Source organism: Cyclopterus lumpus, chromosome 24 (assembly GCF_009769545.1).
Source record: "Cyclopterus lumpus isolate fCycLum1 chromosome 24, fCycLum1.pri, whole genome shotgun sequence".
Lineage (NCBI taxonomy): Eukaryota > Metazoa > Chordata > Actinopteri > Perciformes > Cyclopteridae > Cyclopterus > Cyclopterus lumpus.
In genome coordinates, this window is record NC_046989.1 from 1444090 (window position 1) to 1459920 (window position 15831).

At 49.8% G+C, this 15831-nt stretch overlaps 1 protein-coding gene across 1 annotated transcript in view; it reads right to left on the reverse strand.

The window, feature by feature from the left end:
- LOC117727701 (collagen alpha-1(XII) chain-like) overlaps positions 1-15831 on the reverse strand; it is a 102444-nt gene that overhangs the window by 52857 nt on the left and 33756 nt on the right. The window contains exons 21-30 of the mRNA XM_034528129.1: positions 15013-15152; positions 13305-13434; positions 12537-12682; positions 11561-11690; positions 10989-11167; positions 6911-7040; positions 6430-6569; positions 5857-5989; positions 5734-5751; positions 4253-4392 (exon numbers count right to left, since the gene is read on the reverse strand). Coding sequence (XP_034384020.1) covers positions 4253-4392; positions 5734-5751; positions 5857-5989; positions 6430-6569; positions 6911-7040; positions 10989-11167; positions 11561-11690; positions 12537-12682; positions 13305-13434; positions 15013-15152 — 1286 coding nt within the window. The remainder of the gene's footprint in view (positions 1-4252; positions 4393-5733; positions 5752-5856; positions 5990-6429; positions 6570-6910; positions 7041-10988; positions 11168-11560; positions 11691-12536; positions 12683-13304; positions 13435-15012; positions 15153-15831) is intronic.

Sequence of the window (15831 nt, forward strand, 5' to 3'; positions counted from 1 at the left end):
TCTGATTTATTGAATGTTCTCCAGTCAGAGTTAATGTGTTCTTTGAACTGAGTCCATTTCTCCTGGAGACCCTCGTGCTACTTTACTGCAGCGTTCCCGTTTTAAGAGACTTTTAATCCGTCGTGTCTCAAAAGGAATTTATCAGATTTGTGTTTTTTAAATATTCTCACTTGTTGATTGCGAAAGAATAAACGCGGAGCCGTGTGATGTAAAAGTCTCTATTCTGGAGAATATTTAACCAACAATTTAACAAAAGGGAAATATTGAGAGTTTTGGCTGCAAAAAAAAGGTCAATCAGTTTAAAAAGATCTACAATAAAAAAAACAATAAGTGCTTTAAGTTACATTACATTACATTACATTACATTTCATGTCATTTAGCTGACGCTTTTATCCAAAGCGACTTACAATAAGTGCATTAAACCATGAGTCCAAACTCAGAACAACAAGAATCAAGAAAGTACAATTTCTTCAATAAAGTTATCAGTAAGAGACATTTAAGTGCTACTAAAGTGTTAAACTACAAAGTGCTATCAGTAAGAGACATTTAAGTGCTACTAAAGTGTTAAACTACAAAGTGCTATCAGTAAGAGACATTTAAGTGCTACTAAAGTGTTAAACTACTAAAGTGCTACTACGGCGCTACCTTCCCTATTCAAGGTGTAGTCACTAAGATGTGTTTTTAGTCTGTAGAGACTTCCTGATGTCAATGGGGAGCTCGTTCCACCAATGGACTTTAGGAATACTGCTGATACTTTAACATGAACACATTCCTTCACTTGAAATGATCTATTCCTAAACCGCATGCAGGCCTTTTGCCTTTTGATCCATTGAGCTTCTCTTTCAAGAGGAGTCAGGGACTCAGGGAGAGCGCTGGGACTCGTACTACAGAATCTAGACTTCACACAGACGAGTCAGGGAGAGCGCTGGGACTCGTACTACAGAATCTAGACTTCACACAGACGAGTCAGGGAGAGCGCTGGGACTCGTACTACAGACTCTAGACTCACACAGACGAGTCAGGGAGAGCGCTGGGACTCGTACTACAGACTCTAGACTTCACACAGACGAGTCAGGGAGAGCGCTGGGACTCGTACTACAGACTCTAGACTTCACACAGACGAGTCAGGGAGAGCGCTGGGACTCGTACTACAGACTCTAGACTTCACACAGACGAGTCAGGGAGAGCGCTGGGACTCGTACTACAGACTCTAGACTTCACACAGACGAGTCAGGGAGAGCGCTGGGACTCGTACTACAGAATCTAGACTCACACAGACGAGTCAGGGAGAGCGCTGGGACTCGTACTACAGAATCTAGACTTCACACAGACGAGTCAGGGAGAGCGCTGGGACTCGTACTACAGACTCTAGACTTCACACAGACGAGTCAGGGAGAGCGCTGGGACTCGTACTACAGACTCTAGACTTCACACAGACGAGTCAGGGAGAGCGCTGGGACTCGTACTACAGAATCTAGACTTCACACAGACGAGTCAGGGAGAGCGCTGGGACTCGTACTACAGACTCTAGACTCACACAGACGAGTCAGGGAGAGCGCTGGGACTCGTACTACAGACTCTATACTCACACAGACGAGTCAGGGAGAGCGCTGGGACTCGTACTACAGACTCTAGACTTCACACAGACGAGTCAGGGAGAGCGCTGGGACTCGTACTACAGACTCTAGACTCACACAGACGAGTCAGGGAGAGCGCTGGGACTCGTACTACAGACTCCAGACTCACACAGACGAGTCAGGGAGAGCGCTGGGACTCGTACTACAGACTCCAGACTCACACAGACGAGTCAGGGAGAGCGCTGGGACTCGTACTACAGACTCTAGACTTCACACAGACGAGTCAGGGAGAGCGCTGGGACTCGTACTACAGACTCTAGACTTCACACAGACGAGTCAGGGAGAGCGCTGGGACTCGTACTACAGACTCTAGACTCACACAGACGAGTCAGGGAGAGCGCTGGGACTCGTACTACAGACTCTAGACTCACACAGACGAGTCAGGGAGAGCGCTGGGACTCGTACTACAGACCCCAGACTCACACAGACGAGTCAGGGAGAGCGCTGGGACTCGTACTACAGACTCTAGACTCACACAGACGAGTCAGGGAGAGCGCTGGGACTCGTACTACAGACTCCAGACTCACACAGACGAGTCAGGGAGAGCGCTGGGACTCGTACTACAGACTCTAGACTTCACACAGACGAGTCAGGGAGAGCGCTGGGACTCGTACTACAGACTCTAGACTTCACACAGACGAGTCAGGGAGAGCGCTGGGACTCGTACTACAGACTCTAGACTCACACAGACGAGTCAGGGAGAGCGCTGGGACTCGTACTACAGACTCCAGACTCACACAGACGAGTCAGGGAGAGCGCTGGGACTCGTACTACAGACTCCAGACTCACACAGACGAGTCAGGGAGAGCGCTGGGACTCGTACTACAGACTCTAGACTCACACAGACGAGTCAGGGAGAGCGCTGGGACTCGTACTACAGACTCTAGACTTCACACAGACGAGTCAGGGAGAGCGCTGGGACTCGTACTACAGACTCTAGACTCACACAGACGAGTCAGGGAGAGCGCTGGGACTCGTACTACAGACCCCAGACTCACACAGACGAGTCAGGGAGAGCGCTGGGACTCGTACTACAGACTCTAGACTCACACAGACGAGTCAGGGAGAGCGCTGGGACTCGTACTACAGACTCTAGACTCACACAGACGAGTCAGGGAGAGCGCTGGGACTCGTACTACAGACTCTAGACTCACACAGACGAGTCAGGGAGAGCGCTGGGACTCGTACTACAGACTCTAGACTCACACAGACGAGTCAGGGAGAGCGCTGGGACTCGTACTACAGACTCTAGACTTCACACAGACGAGTCAGGGAGAGCGCTGGGACTCGTACTACAGACTCTAGACTTCACACAGACGAGTCAGGGAGAGCGCTGGGACTCGTACTACAGACTCTAGACTCACACAGACGAGTCAGGGAGAGCGCTGGGACTCGTACTACAGACTCTAGACTTCACACAGACGAGTCAGGGAGAGCGCTGGGACTCGTACTACAGACTCTAGACTTCACACAGACGAGTCAGGGAGAGCGCTGGGACTCGTACTACAGACTCTAGACTCACACAGACGAGTCAGGGAGAGCGCTGGGACTCGTACTACAGACTCTAGACTCACACAGACGAGTCAGGGAGAGCGCTGGGACTCGTACTACAGACTCTAGACTCACACAGACGAGTCAGGGAGAGCGCTGGGACTCGTACTACAGACTCTAGACTCACACAGACGAGTCAGGGAGAGCGCTGGGACTCGTACTACAGACTCTAGACTTCACACAGACGAGTCAGGGAGAGCGCTGGGACTCGTACTACAGACTCTAGACTTCACACAGACGAGTCAGGGAGAGCGCTGGGACTCGTACTACAGACTCTAGACTTCACACAGACGAGTCAGGGAGAGCGCTGGGACTCGTACTACAGACCTCCTGAGACAGATTTAAAGCTCCAGGATCCATCAGGCTGTCACGTTGGAGACGGACTAAATAAACCCTGAAGAGGTTTTATTGTTCCTCTAATCCTACACACACACACAAACACACACACACACACACACACACGCACACACACACACTCACTCACTCACTCACTCACTCACTCACTCACTCACACACACACACACACACACACACACGTGTTGATGACCTCACATCTCACAAAGAGTGACTGTGTGTGTTTTGAGGATGACGCATTAGACTTATGACTAGAATATTTAAAATCAAATATTCTGCTTTGCTTTTATTTATTTCCAGGAATTGAGTCATAAAATAGATAAATATCTAAACTATTTTAGATAACTAAAAAAAAGATTAAATATATATTTGATTGTTTTTCAATTCATATGAAATAATTATTATATTATATTAATGTCTCTGATATAAAACAGATTATATAAAATATGTAGAATGGTATTTTGAGATTGGGGCAGAAGCAAAAATAAGCACAAAAAGCTGCTACAACAAATGTATACAAAATAAAATAAATCTTGAAGGCCGAGGAGAAACATTCTTCATCTTCTTAAAACTCTCCTGTTTCTTGTAGTCTTTTTAATATTGTTTAAAAGTTCTATTTCTCACTTTGCTCCTTAAATCTTCCTCTTGTTCAACGTATGCTGATGACATCACCGTGTCGTCATTTAAAATACACGGAGCGGCGAACTCACCGTGAGCGGCTCGCCTCCGGCGACGGGCGTGTAGGAGATCTTGTAGTTGTGGACGTCGCCGGGGGCGGAGTCCCACTTCACCGCCAGCGTGGTCGTGGTGGCGTTGAACACCCTCAAGTTCCGAGGAGGCTGAGCCGGCACTGAGAGCACACGGAGAGGTCGTGAGATAACAGGTCAGAGCAGGCTGATGAAGAGGGGGATGAAGGTGAGGGGGATGAAGGTGAGGGGGATGAAGGTGAGGGGGATGAAGGTGAGGGTGATGCTGATGCTCCAAGCCTCAGTTTGAGGATGGAAGCAGCTGTGTGAAGCTGGAGGTCAATGGATATCGATCTTCCTCGTTACAGCGAGGGCTCGATTAGGATTATTGCAAATTATAAACTGTCCCTGCAATATTTTGGATACACGGGTCACAACCCAAAAATGATAGCGTCAATGTGGGTGATGCAGGAACTACAACAAGTTCATTGAGAGTGGCATTGCAACTCATTTTAGGGTTTGGAGGAAAAGCACCTTTTGTGAATATTACAAAGTGTATTAAACTAAATGAAAGTGAACAGGCACAATAACACCATAAAATAATGTGATTTAAAAAGGTTGATCACAGTCGCTGAGCCTCCGCCCACAGCAGAAGCAACGACATGCAACGGATGAACGGATGAATGGATGAATGGATGAGGCGGATTTTGAGGATGGATGAGGTGACGAAGGTGTTACGATGGCGAGGTGGGGACACAACACAATGGATGGATGGATGAATGAGGTGGGGACACAACACAATGGATGGATGGATGAATGAGGTGGGGACACAACACAATGGATGGATGGATGAATGAGGTGGGGACACAACACAGCGGATGGATGGATGAATGAGGTGGGGACACAACACAGCGGATGGATGGATGAATGAGGTGGGGACACAACACAATGGATGGATGGATGAATGAGGTGGGGACACAACACAACGGATGGATGGATGAATGAGGTGGGGACACAACACAGCGGATGGATGGATGAATGAGGTGGGGACACAACACAACGGATGGATGGATGAATGAGGCGGGGACACAACACAGCGGATGGATGGATGGATGGATGAATGAGGTGGGGACACAACACAATGGATGGATGGATGAATGAGGTGGGGACACAACACAACGGATGGATGGATGAATGAGGTGGGGACACAACACAGCGGATGGATGGATGAATGAGGTGGGGACACAACACAACGGATGGATGGATGAATGAGGTGGGGACACAACACAGCGGATGGATGGATGAATGAGGTGGGGACACAACACAACGGATGGATGGATGAATGAGGTGGAGACACAACACAGCGGATGGATGGATGAATGGATGAATGAGGCGGGGACACAACAACGCTCGGTGAAGTGCACAGGACATGCAGTGAACCCCCCCCCCCCCCCCCCCCCCGATGGACCACGAAACCATGACAACGACACCTTCTCATGACATACCGTCTGGAGCCTTCAGCACTGGAGAGAGACGTCCAGAGAACAAGTGTTATTATTATCAGAGTGAGCGACGGGTGTAAAATGGTTTGTTTTCTGGAGCGCCAGTCGGGCGACGCCGGTGCTTACGCGTGCGCTCGCTTCCCATCAGGTCCTCGCTCTCCGACTCGTCGGGGTAGATGGCCGTGACGGTGACGGAGTATTCGGTGTCGGGGTCCAGGTTCTGCAGGACGTGGGAGGTCTCGTCGCTGCTCATGATGGCCTGGAGACGGAGCCAGAAGAACTCGGTTAACAATGTTTACTGAGAAGTCCTTTTCTCGTTGACTTCTATACAACCAGAGGAGTCGCCCCCTGGTGGTCAGGAGAGAGAATGCAGCTTTAACACATGAAGCATAGACTTCTATACAACCAGAGGAGTCGCCCCCTGGTGGTCAGGAGAGAGAATGCAGCTTTAACACATGAAGCATAAACTACTTTACAGCCAGAGGAGTCGCCCCCTGGTGGTCAGGAGAGAGAATGCAGCTTTAACACATGAAGCATTGACTTCTATACAACCAGAGGAGTCGCCCCCTGGTGGTCAGGAGAGAGAATGCAGCTTTAACACATGAAGCGTAGACTTCTATACAACCAGAGGAGTCGCCCCCTGGTGGTCAGGAGAGAGAATGCAGTTTCAACCCCCATTGAAGAAGCAGTCTGACTTACGGACTCTGTGTCCTCCGACCCCTTCTTGTTCCAGCCGATGCGGTAAAGGGCCACGTCCGGGGCCCCATGCCGCCAGGTGGCCCGGAACGAGGTCTGGGTCACCTCGGAGAACTGCAGGTCCTTGGGAGCCGGAACAACGTCTGGTTCCCACAAAGAAGAAACAAGGTCACCAGGAGGTCCGAGAGACAAGTGTAGACCAATCATGTGTGTGTGTGTGTGTGTGCGTTCTTGTACTGCTATCTTTGGGAGGACCTTGGTGAAGGTATTTATTTTCTCTCTTCAGCCTCACGTGGTGTTCATGTTGTTATATTTATATTTATAATAATGTTGAAGGGCTTTCTGTCGTAACGAGGAACATGAAGCGATACATTTAATGTAAGTAGTAAGTTGTTTACTTAATAATAAATTCACAGTATTCTCTCACCGGCCAGACCCATTCTGATTGGTCGTCACACTGTGACCCCCCCTTACACACACACACCTGTGATGGCGGTCCCGAGCAGCGGCGCCACGGGCCCCTCGTCGTAGACGGGCGTGACGGCCACGTCGTACTCGGTCTGGGAGATCAGGCTGGACAGGTCCACGGAGGTGACGTCGCCGCCCACCTCACCCTGCAGGTCACGAGTGTTACGTGGTTAACGTGCACCGACACACACACACACACACACACACACACAGATATACGTGTCGATGTAATAAATAAACGCATATCTCTGTGTGTGTGTGTGCACATGGATTGACACACACACACACACACACAGAGATATGTGTTTATTTTTATATGTCCACTAAGATAAGCAGCCAGACATAAATACATCTGAACATTTCTCAGGTCAGAGAGAAGCAGGTCAAATCTTTGGCTGGTCCTCGCCTCCTCTCCTCCTCGCCTCCTCCTCGCCTCCTCGCCTCCTCTCCTCCTCTCCTCCTCGCCTCCTCTCCTCCTCTCCTCCTCGCCTCCTCCTCGCCTCCTCCTCGCCTCCTCCTCGCCTCCTCCTCTCCTCTCCTCCTCGCCTCCTCTCCTCCTCTCCTCCTCCTCGCCTCCTCCTCTCATCCTTGCCTCCTCCTCTCCTCCTCCTCTTCGCCTGAGTTTCTCCGTTTCAGTAGAGTAAAAGTCAAGTAAAACCCTCTTCAGACTACTCCTGTAATGCTTCAGGTAATTCGTGGGAGGAGGAGCTGCAGCCGGCTCAGGGCGACGCCTCCCGATGAGGCTGCAGGGGGGGTGGAGCCAGCTGGAGGGGGAGGCGGAGCCAGCTGCCGTGATACACTTAAAGCAGCGATACACTTAAAGAACATTGAGACTCTGCGGTCGCTGAGCCGACCCGATGAAAACGTGTTCCTGCACGTCTACAAGGAACGGACTTCTTTCGAGGCAAACGTTTGAAATGTTGGAACCCCCCAAAAAAGCGTGTATGATGTTTGAAATGGCGTCTATGGCGTTGGAAGGCTGATCAGGTGGTATGGCGTCTATGGCGTCTATGTGGTCTATGGCGTCCATGGCGTCTATGGCGTCTATGGCGTCTATGGGGTCTATGGCGTCTATGGCGTCTATGGGGTCTATGGGGTCTATGGCGTCTATGGCGTCCATGGCATCTATGGCGTCTATGGCGTCTATGGCGTCTATGGGGTCTATGGCGTCTATGGGGTCTATGGGGTCTATGGCGTCTATGGGGTCTATGGCGTCCATGGCGTCCATGGGGTGCATGGGGTCTATGGCGTCTATGGCGTCTATGGGGTCTTCTAGCGTCTATGGGGTCTATGGCGTCTATGGCGTCTATGGGGTCTATGGCGTCCATGGCGTCCATGGGGTCCATGGGGTCTATGGCGTCTATGGCGTCTATGGCGTCTATGGGGTCTATGGGGTCTATAGCGTCTATGGCGTCTATGGGGTCTATGGGGTCTATGGCTTCCATGGCGTCCATGGGGTCCATGGGGTCTATGGCGTCTATGGCGTCTATGGCGTCTATGGGGTCAATGGCGTCTATGGGGTCTATGGCGTCTATGGCGTCTATGGCGTTGGAAGACTGATCAGGTGGTATGGCGTCTATGGGGTCTATGGGGTCTATGGGGTCTATGGCGTCTATGGCGTCTATGGGGTCTATGGGGTCTATGGCGTCTATGGCGTCTATGGGGTCTATGGCGTCCATGGCGTCCATGGGGTCCATGGGGTCTATGGCGTCCATGGCGTCTATGGCGTCTATGGGGTATTCTAGCGTCTATGGGGTCTATGGCGTCTATGGCGTTTATGGCGTCTATTGCGTCTATGGGGTCTATGGGGTCTATGGCGTCTATTGCGTCTATGGGGTCTATGGCGTCTATGGCGTCTATTGTGTCTATGGGGTCTATGGCGTCTATGGCGTCTATGGCGTCTATGGGGTCTTCTAGCGTCTATGGGGTCTATGGCGTCTATGGGGTCTATGGCGTCCATGGCGTCCATGGGGTCCATGGGGTCTATGGCGTCTATGGCGTCTATGGCGTCTATGGGGTCTATGGGGTCTATAGCGTCTATGGCGTCTATGGGGTCTATGGGGTCTATGGCTTCCATGGCGTCCATGGGGTCCATGGGGTCTATGGCGTCTATGGCGTCTATGGCGTCTATGGGGTCTATGGCGTCTATGGGGTCTATGGCGTCTATGGCGTCTATGGGGTCTTCTAGCGTCTATGGGGTCTATGGCGTCTATGGCGTCTATGGCGTCCATGGCGTCCATGGGGTCCATGGGGTCTATGGCGTCTATGGCGTCTATGGGGTCTATGGGGTCTATAGCGTCTATGGCGTCTATGGGGTCTATGGGGTCTATGGCTTCCATGGCGTCCATGGGGTCCATGGGGTCTATGGCGTCTATGGCGTCTATGGCGTCTATGGGGTCTATGGCGTCTATGGGGTCTATGGCGTCTATGGCGTCTATGGCGTTGGAAGACTGATCAGGTGGTATGGCGTCTATGGGGTCTATGGGGTCTATGGCGTCTATGGGGTCTATGGCGTCTATGGCGTCTATGGGGTCTATGGGGTCTATGGCATCTATGGCGTCTATGGGGTCTATGGCGTCCATGGCGTCCATGGGGTCCATGGGGTCTATGGCGTCCATGGCGTCTATGGCGTCTATGGGGTATTCTAGCGTCTATGGGGTCTATGGCGTCTATGGCGTTTATGGCGTCTATTGCGTCTATGGGGTCTATGGGGTCTATTGCGTCTATGGCGTCTATGGCGTCTATGGCGTCTATGGGGTCTTCTAGCGTCTATGGGGTCTATGGCGTCTATGGGGTCTTCTAGCGTCTATGGGGTCTATGGCGTCTATGGGGTCTATGGCGTCCATGGCGTCCATGGGGTCCATGGGGTCTATGGCGTCTATGGCGTCTATGGCGTCTATGGCGTCTATGGGGTCTATGGGGTCTATAGCGTCTATGGCGTCTATGGGGTCTATGGGGTCTATGGCTTCCATGGCGTCCATGGGGTCCATGGGGTCTATGGCGTCTATGGCGTCTATGGCGTCTATGGGGTCTATGGCGTCTATGGGGTCTATGGCGTCTATGGCGTCTATGGCGTTGGAAGACTGATCAGGTGGTATGGCGTCTATGGGGTCTATGGCGTCTATGGGGTCTATGGCGTCTATGGCGTCTATGGGGTCTATGGGGTCTATGGGGTCTATGGCGTCTATGGCGTCTATGGGGTCTATGGGGTCTATGGCGTCTATGGCGTCTATGGGGTCTATGGCGTCCATGGCGTCCATGGGGTCCATGGGGTCTATGGCGTCCATGGCGTCTATGGCGTCTATGGGGTATTCTAGCGTCTATGGGGTCTATGGCGTCTATGGCGTTTATGGCGTCTATTGCGTCTATGGGGTCTATGGCGTCTATTGCGTCTATGGGGTCTATGGTGTCTATGGCGTCTATTGTGTCTATGGGGTCTATGGCGTCTATGGCGTCTATGGCGTCTATGGGGTCTTCTAGCGTCTATGGGGTCTATGGCGTCTATGGGGTCTTCTAGCGTCTATGGGGTCTATGGCGTCTATGGGGTCTATGGCGTCTATTGTGTCTATGGGGTCTTCTAGCGTCTATGGGGTCTATGGCGTCTATGGCGTCTATGGGGTCTTCTAGCGTCTATGGGGTCTATGGCGTCTATGGGGTCTATGGCGTCTATTGTGTCTATGGGGTCTATGGCGTCTATGGGGTCTATGGCGTCTATGGGGTCTATGGCGTCTATTGTGTCTATGGGGTCTATGGCGTCTATGGCGTCTATGGCGTCTATGGCGTCTATGGCGTCTATGGTGTCGGCTCGCTGTGGCAAACGGATTGAAACACGTTTTTCTGGCAGTTTATTTCCAACACAGTTTTCTCTGGAATTGTGTCTTCTCGTCTGATGCCGGGCCTTCCTCGCTCTTCTCATAATTACTTGCTCGTACGCCCGGTGTCGCGTTACGAGGTGTCTCCATCCCTCTGTGACCGGGTTACAGGCCGAGGCGGAAACCAAAACCCTGTACACGGTTCATGGGTATTCTCCAATTTTGACATATTAGCGTTCCAACACGGCGGTGGGCTTCAGAGCTCTCCTGTTGACCTCTGACCTGTGTGGTGTACATGGAGGTGACCCCACAGCGTGACCTCACCTCCTTCAGGTCCCCGTCGTCCGGCCTGTAGGTGATCATGTACTTGCGGACGGCTCCGGGAGCGGCGTCCCAGTTGAGCCTCATGCTGCTGTGAGTGACGTCGGAGATCCTCAGGACCCCGGCAGGCAGGACAGGCACTGGGGGGCGGGACATTGAAAAGATGACAGACAGATAGTATGAGAACTCTTATGAAAACCACGGCTCTCATCTTCTCTAATGGCTTCACGATGACGCAGGTTATTAAAGGATGTTACATTTTGTGTGGTTCTAGTTTTATATCTCCTAATTACTCTTCCTGTAGGTAGGTGTTTATTGTAGTTATTATAGTTATTCTGTCTGTATATACAATATGTCTTTAATGTCTCTTGATGGCCCTTTAAAGGCTGGTGAATATCTCATCTCATCTTGACCCCTTCTTCTAACAACCGGGGGTGAGCCTGGATCTGAGAGGCTGTGGCGGGTGGTGGAGGTCTGGGGGAGACCCTCTTTGCAGCCGAGCTTCAGTCTGAGGTCGCTTTGCTTTGACTTACAGGTGACTCCTCTCCCCTCCAGAGGGTCGCTGGCAGCTTCTCCGTGGAGCGCGTACACAGAGATGGAGTACTGAGTGTTGGGGATCAGCTGCACCAGCTTGACGTCCGTGATGTTCCCCTCAACGCGGACCTGCAGGGGGCAGACGGCAAAGACGGGACTTTGTTTAGCTGCTGGACGGAACTGCACTAACGTACTTATCACCATCTTGGAGACTTGAAACTAGAGATACAGACCATAAACTCATGTTTACAATGTTTACTGAGGGAATAAATCAAGAGAAGTAGAGTCATTTATATAGACTTCTATACAACCAGAGGAGTCGCCCCCTGGTGGTCAGGAGAGAGAACGCAGCTTTAACACATGAAGCATAGACTTCTATACAACCAGAGGAGTCGCCCCCTGGTGGTCAGGAGAGCGAATGCAGCTTTAACACATGAAGCATAGACTTCTATACAACCAGAGGAGTCGGCCCCTGGTGGTCAGGAGAGAGAATGCAGCTTTAACACATGAAGCATAGACTTCTATACAACCAGAGGAGTCGCCCCCTGGTGGTCAGGAGAGAGAATGCAGCTTTAACACATGAAGGACAGACTTCTATACAACCAGAGGAGTCGCCCCCTGGTGGTCAGGAGAGAGAACGCAGCTTTAACACATGAAGCATAGACTTCTATACAACCAGAGGAGTCGCCCCCTGGTGGTCAGGAGAGAGAATGCAGCTTTAACACATGAAGCATAGACTTCTATACAACCAGAGGAGTCGCCCTCTGGTGGTCAGGAGAGAGAATGCAGCTTTAACACATGAAGCATAGACTTCTATACAACCAGAGGAGTCGCCCTCTGGTGGTCAGGAGAGAGAACGCAGCTTTAACACATGAAGCATAGACTTCTATACAACCAGAGGAGTCGCCCCCTGGTGGTCACTAGAGAGAATGCAGGTAAACCAGTACACCTGCTCCCCCCAGAGGTTGTCGTTACCTCGTTGTCCAGCTGAGGCTCGGTGGCGTTGGTGGACCTGTAGAGCAGCATGTAGCCGGTGGCTCCGTCCGCCGGGTCCCAGCTCACCCTCATGCTGCTGGAGGTCTCGTCGAAAACGTTCATATTCGTCACTGCTGACAGCGGCACTGAGAGGACAGAGACGCGTCATAATCAGGTCAATCTTTTTAAAAACTGTCTAATGATATGAATTAATGCCTTTGAGTGTGTTCACACAGACACTGTGTGAGTTTTGGGTCTTTTTAAGAGCGCAGCTTTGCCCAATACGTCTTATCTGCCGGCTGTTTGAGGACAGCCTCTAAGCCTTCCAGGCTTCATGATCCAGTCTCAGTGACGGACTCCAGACGCGGCTTCAGGAGGACCTCGTGACCTGAACCGAGTGTTCGTTTAGAAGAAACGACAGCAGATGATCTAACTAACTATCACTCATTGGGGATTTAAAAAAGAAATAAAGCGGCTGAGAGTCGTGCACCTAACACGTTGTTAAATGATGTGCTTATTTTAATCTTTATATATACAGTATATACGGTAAGAAACGGCGCCCTGATGGATCCGCTGTTTACGTCTTCATGGCTCAAAGTGAACCCCTCCCCCACCGCAGGCTAACTTCAGCTCACAGAATCATGGGACCTTGTGTTTGTCTTTTCCGCCTCATATCAGATGCTAAATATGTATACGATACGTAAACAGAGAGCAGATTAGCAGGAGGAGGAACAACGTGAGCATGTGAAGGGGGGCGGGGTCACTTACAGGTGGTCTCGGTGCCCTTCAGAGGCTCGCTGCTCTCCTCGGCGACCACGGAGTAAACGTTGACCACGTACTCGGTCAGAGGGTTCAGGCCCTCCAGCACCGCCGAGTTCACAGAGCCGTCGACCAGCAGCTGCAACGAGAAAGGGGCGGAGTTTAGTGTGAGGTAACGTTGAGCCCAAAAGGTGAGAGGCTGGCTCACCGTGCACTGCATTATGGGTCAGTGTGTGAACTCTAGATAGCCAGTGGAAGTAAGTGGAAGAATTCAAATTGACACACTCCAGAACTCCAGAAACTTGGAGGCGACTCTGGTCTTCACAGCCAAGACTCTTGACCTCCAACACAATGACTTGGGCCCGCCCCTGAGGTGTGAACTGCTGCTATTTATTGAGTTAACACATGAGAACCACCCAAGATATCCATTAAGTTGTGTCTGCAAACTCTTATAATAACACCCCCCCCCCCCATACAGTAATATGTGTTTCCACCGTTGGCAGCAGGCCAAGGCCTCATCCCCGACCCCCCCTCCTTCCAGAGAGTTTCAGGAACCCCCTCTTTCGGAGAGATCCCGCCCGATAAGACCTCCGCTAAACACCCGGCGCGTCAACACGATGCATCTCCAACGTAAACATGTGGGAGGAGAGAGCAGCGTGAGGTCCTCCATCCAGATCCCACCCAGGCTCTACCTGACACGGGCCAATAAAAGCACAAAGGGTGGAAAAGAACCCGGCGCTCTGAGTTTTTAAAGACACCGACTCCACGGGAGGTTAAGTGTCAACTAAGTGCAGGTTCACCAGAGCCACAGGGATCAGGTTCCAGCCTCTGAGGGGGGGCCACGCGTTCAGGGCTCTGGATGAAAGCCAGACCTGGTTATGTGGAAACGCTGCAAGGAGGCGCCTTTAAACACGTCGTGTGAGGGGGCTTCACCTTTAAGCATCAATTAGTCTGCGTGACGGACTGCTTGTCGTTATCTAAACTCACACGAAGTAGTAAAGCGTTCACGCGTATAAGAACAGAACAAAAGAGGTTCTATTGGACCTCTTTTCTCTGAATCACTGAGAGATAAAGACGTCAATGCGTTTGGCTTTTTAAACTCAAAGGGAGGCAGCAGCTGTATGAACAGGGAGATCTACCCTCAGATCCAGAGATCACACTTCTGTATACCAACAATAACTAAATCTCTACGCTGTGAGTTCCTGATCTTATAGTGCAGTGCACATGGCCTTCAGCCTCTTCTCTGGAGGTCTGTTTCTACTCTAAGGACATCGTATTCTGTGTAAAGGAACGGTGTTGCCTTGTGAGCGTGGTAGTAGTATTTATCTGATACTGTCTCTCAACACTGTCTGACTTCCTGTCTCAGCTCTCAGCTCCAAGCCCATTGGTTCCTACCGAAGACATATAGTACACATGCGTATGAATATATGTAAATGTATATATAAATAGCTTTATAATTTATATATATAAAAATCTATTTATATACAGTATATAAATATACATACTGTATATTATATATATATTTATATAAATATATATATAATATACAGTATATATATATATATATAATAGTTTTTTGAGTAATCCAAAAACAAAAGTAAAAACTCAACCTTTCTGGTTAATGTCTTATTTTAACCAGAGAAACTTCCAGAGCCTGTATCCTTGTGGTTCTTCTTCATGTGAAGTGAACATGAGGGCAACAGGAAGCTCCTCTCACCTCCTGGGTGGGTCCCCCGGCCGCCATCACGTAGGTGACGCGGTACTCGTCGACTGGGCTGCCGGGCGCCGTCCAGGTGGCCCGGAAGGAGCGGTGGGTCACCTCCGAGGTCACCAGGTCGGTGGGAGCCTTCAGCTCTTCTCCTGAGAAGGAATGAAGCCAGAATATGAGCCGACATGTCAAAGGGCTTCTGAAGGTTTCTGAAGGTCAAAGTAAAGCGTTCTCTGCAAAGACTGTGCAGGTATCCATTCTACCAGTTTGAGCTCTTCTGTTTTGTTTGTTTTGTTAGTTCATCTAATTATTCTATTCTATTTTTTTGTATATATTGTGCATTTTTCTTATTATTCCATCGTGTTTTTTATATATATTGTGCATTTATATATTTCATCTATCGATCTATCTATATATATATATTTTAATATATTTATTTATATATATATATATATATATATTCATTAATTTTTATTTATTTATATATGTATATATTTTTTATATATATATATATTTATATGCTGAATATATATATTTAAAAAAATTGAATTTGTATCTATACATTTTTATGTATCTATATATTTATTTTTATATAAATATACAATTTCTTTTTTGTATTTATATATATATTTTCTTTTATCCCTTTTTGTCAGAATACTGCGTTCTGAGATCTTGATCTTTAATTCTAACACCAGTAGTCCCAGTCTGATGTGGACTCTGATGTGGACTCTGATGTGGACTCTGATGTGGACTCTGATGTGGACTCTGATGTGGACTCTGATGGGCACTCTGATTTGGACTCTGATGTGGACTCTGATGTGGACTCTG